This window comes from Morone saxatilis, unplaced genomic scaffold (assembly GCF_004916995.1).
Source record: "Morone saxatilis isolate NCDOM2014 unplaced genomic scaffold, NCSU_SB_2.0 Contig2, whole genome shotgun sequence".
NCBI classification, from domain to species: domain Eukaryota; kingdom Metazoa; phylum Chordata; class Actinopteri; family Moronidae; genus Morone; species Morone saxatilis.
The window spans coordinates 19667624-19672079 of record NW_023339762.1 but is presented as its reverse complement, the minus strand read 5'-3'; the positions used below and the strand labels follow the sequence as shown (position 1 = coordinate 19672079).

Genomic DNA, 4456 nt, shown 5'->3' with positions numbered 1-4456 from the left:
CACAAACTGTACTTAAATACAACTCTGAGGTACTTAAGAAGTTCCAAAGGATGAATTGAATTGAAATGAACTTTTTACTTAACTATTTATCTGACAGATGGTTAATTTGCAGAAATTTAACATGCAAAAATATGATCATCTTGTAAAACGTGCTGCATCTTTATAGATTAAACTACAGCTCGATGTATGTATTCTGTATGTGTGTAGTGGTTCCAGTGGCCGTTAGGTGAACTGCAGTCAGCGTCCTGTTGCTCATCTGCACTGCGAACACAGTCTGTGGACGCGAGCTGGCATCATCCTTCACCCAAAAGTGATAAACACGAGACTGAATGCTGAAAAATAAACTGCACTCATATCTAGAATATCGTTAATAACCTGCAATGTTCCTACATTTTATTTGTATAACTGTCTCCATGATACTAACCAGCTTCAATCAAATCACCCCATCAGCCAAAACCATGAAGCAACCAAGACCAGACCCACACCACGATGTGTTGGACTGTTGTGGTGGGTGCTGGTGGTTCGTAGATGTTCGCTGACTCCATTTATAAGCTAATGTTAGCTGTTGCACACTGTAGTGAAGTGGAGACAGAAGGCACATAAACTTCACATTCTTTGGATGTTCACAGAAAAGTCCGACCTGTTGCGTCCGTTCATAGAAACGCATAAAAATGAGTCTACAGGCAGCCGAGAAAGTTACAGAAGATTAAATTTTTTTTAAGTTAAGTTACAATTAAGTCACACATTAGAAATAAAAAGTGATTCATACATAAAAGAAATAAAAACGCTTAAAAATCTTATCATGGAACTTTTAAATCAGCTCCACCTCAGCCTCAATTCCACATAAATACACACCAGTATAAGAAATACTTTTACTTAGTACATTTTGCTTATAATACTTTTAATTAGAGTATTTTTACTCTGTTACTGCTACTTTTGCAAAGCACCAGTTGTTTATAAAACTGTATAATCTGTAACAATCTGTGATATCACTGCTGTTTATATGCAGAATATATCTGGATTCGTTGGTTAATGTCGGCGGTAACCGACTGAAGAGCCTCTCAGCCCACAATTCAGTGACTGCTGAGGAAGATCATGTAATGTGATGGAAAGCTCCAGAATAGCAACCGAACGACAGTGTTGTGAGACAGCTGCTGTTTCCGAGGTCAAGAATAAAAACTTTCAATTTAAAATCCTTGCGGAGATCCAAATTCCTGAAGGATGATGTCTTATTATTTGTTTCACACACAAGATATTAAATCCATCTTGTGAAGTGAAGACAGACTTTGCTCACAGAGATATACAATCACACACACACACGGAGGAAGAGCTGTAAGAAACACAATAAGAGGGGGATATCACCACAAAGCTCCTCCTCCCCCTCTTCTCCATCAGTTTGACCTCCTTTCCTCTCTTTCATCTATATCTCTCTCATCCTCCCTCTCTCCCTGATGACCTGTTTCCCTCTCCCCCCTCGCTCTCTCTGACCTGCTGACTGATATTGCTTGCCGGAGTGTTTTACTGGTCTATGGACAGAACATAAACTCTGGATTTACAGCCTCCCTCCTTCCTCCCTCCCTCCTCCCTCCTTCATCCCTCCTTCCTCCTCCTCTCTTGCTGTTTGTCTCTGTGTGAACGGGGCGTCAGGAGATGGTAGATTTACAGCTTTTTAGCGTCTCTGCTCACAGAAAAACAGACCAGCTGAGACTCGATTGTGAACAACACGTGTTTGTGTCAGAAATGGAAGAAAACATCTATTTTAATCTGTTCTCGGCTTTTGTTTTACCATTAGTTTGAAAGAGCTGCTGTCAAACACATCCATCCACCCATTTAGTCATCCACCCATCTATCCATCCATACACATCCATCAATTCACTCATTAGTCCATCCGTGCATCCAGCCTTCCTTCTTTCTATCTAATCCAACTATCCATCGCTTTATCCATCCGTATATCTTCATAAAGCTATAATATGTAACATTTCCACATTAAAATGTCGATAGACCTACATATATTCATATATTTTGTTGAGTTACATTACCGCAAATGTTATTTTACATCATATTCAAACTCAGAGAAATCTGTTATTTTTTATTTTGGTAACGATGGGTTACACCGGTCACCTTTGCGCCTGCGTCAGTGTTGTGCTTGTCTGCCGGACTTTTTATCCAGTTTTAAGTCACATTTTTACGATATACTTTTAAGATCTTGGTGGTTTTTAACTCTATATTTTAACCTGAATAAACTATTTTAGTCATCAGACGCCTGATCTCAAACAGCATCAGAGAAACTCTCTGTGGATAATTGGGCTCTTGTTACAAACCTCCTGAACGATGACGAATCCTAACTGGGAGAAGCTGACTGCAGTGACCGAAGTGGTGGTGAAGACAACGACTCCCATGATCCCACGCTGCTTCACAATGTCATCAAACCTCTGTCGTCTTTTGTTATTGATTTTATGAGCGAACTTTATTAACAAATATTGTCTGTTGAAAAGGACTTATGAAATGTTTTTGTCTGTGCAACAGAACTCATTTGTCTTCTCCAGTTTGTCCATTAAATCTGTTCTTGTGAGAAGATCTCGCAGCAGAGTCGGGTTTCCATTGACGTGTATATATGTCATAAATGTGATTTCTCCACAGCGGGCTCATAAGTACCTGGTAAGCAAAGGACAGTCCAGCTCTAATCTGAGGCACTTTAAGAGTCAGCTGCAGACGATCTGGTTCAACCTCTACCACAGACAGAGGAACGCAGGGTGAGACACATCCTGCCAAACACCAGCAGATGATCATATTAAATCAGTGTGTGTGTACAGAAAGCAAGGGATTTACTACAGTTGCATAAAAGGTTGCACAATTGTTTGTTTCATTCACCAGCGTCGACTCCTGTGGATTCGAGCATGTTTTTGTTGGAGAAACAAAATCTGGAACAGAAATCATTGGGTTTCACAACTGGGTCCAGTTCTACCTCCAAGAAAACAGCACACACTTGGACTACAAAGGATACAAAGCCAGGAACAATGACTTAGTAAGTGTAACATTTCATCAGATAACAGATGTAACAATATAAGCTGTTGTCTTTAAAATCCACCCACAAAGTGTATCCGACATCCCGTCCACAGCCCGATCAGGATGACCACGTTCTAAACCTCCAGTTCAGCTGGCACGGTTTGGTGAAGCCCGTCGGCAGCGCCTTCATCGGGACCAGCCCTGAGTTTGAGATGGCAATCTTCACCATCGTCTTCCTCATAAACACGGAGAGGAGCACCACGGTGCTGGTCAACATCGACCAGTGTCAGATGGAGCTGGTGGTCATCAGACACGGACGCTCCCTCGGGACGGCGTACCCCAAACTGCTCAGCAGCAACAGCAGACATCTTAGGCAGCACTCACACTGATGGGGAAGATCTTCTGATGTGATAATCACGTCCTTATAATGTGCACGACCAAGAATCTGAGGCACAAATGTCCACAATTAAAATAACTTTCATTTAAACTTCATAATCATTTTAATCACGTCTTTACAATGATGTTCTGCTCAGATTTACTTCAGTAAAAGTGGCAAAAATGATCCAATACATTATATTATTGTACATAATTGGCCCTAAAATGTAGTTATAAAACAATATTAATTGTACCATCGCACAAACTACACTAGAAAACGTTTGGAATATTTTCAAGATGTGGTTATGTTAGAACCGTCCGCGGCCCGGGTAAACAAAGCCAAGGCCGCTACGTTGGAAATGTGGAAAGGGGGCTGCCTCTGTAATAACAGACCTACTTCAGTCCATGAAGTTGCATTAACAGTGCTAGTTTAAACCGAGAGGGAGGGAGTAAACCCCCAGGGATGAGGGTGGGGTGTAACACTTAAAATGTATGTGTGTATTTCTGATGTATTCTGTTTATTTGCAATAAAAAAAGTTAATAATTGTGAAAAATGATTGTTTTAAGAGTGTTATTGTTGTGTTATTATGCTGCAAGTTTACAAGTCTTCATAAGCAAATCACATAGTCACATAATAGTTTTAAATGTTTTTTACCATAAGTAAGACCAAGTCCCTTCAGTACAAAGTTTAACACATTAATGTATCAAGTGTGAGGCCATACCAAATAAATAAAATAAACCTCATTCTGGCTTTTTTTTCCATATTCATTTATTATTTTCCACTGTCCCTTCTCAGGCTAAAATAAAATAAAAATTCAAATAAAATAAACAAAATAAAATAAAACATTAAAATTTGAATCTCATTGTACATGTTTATAGTGACTATAAAGGCATTCTATTCTATTCTAACATAAAATAAAATAAAATAATTAAATAAACCTGATTCTGGCATTTTCTTTTACTGTGTGCATATATTAATTTGCACTGTCTCTTCTCAGGCTAAAATAAAATAAAATAAAATAAGATAAAATAAAATAAAAGAAAGAAAGAAAGAAATGAAATGAAATGAAATGAA

General features: G+C 38.9%; 1 protein-coding gene across 1 annotated transcript in view; it reads left to right on the top strand.

The window, feature by feature from the left end:
* Positions 1-4131, top strand: part of endouc (endonuclease, polyU-specific C) — a 6523-nt gene extending 2392 nt beyond the window's left edge. The window contains exons 6-8 of the mRNA XM_035665169.1: positions 2641-2753; positions 2875-3025; positions 3120-4131. Of these exons, the coding sequence (XP_035521062.1) occupies positions 2641-2753; positions 2875-3025; positions 3120-3395 (540 nt within the window). The 3' untranslated portion in view covers positions 3396-4131. The remainder of the gene's footprint in view (positions 1-2640; positions 2754-2874; positions 3026-3119) is intronic.
* The last annotated feature ends 325 nt before the right edge of the window (positions 4132-4456 follow it).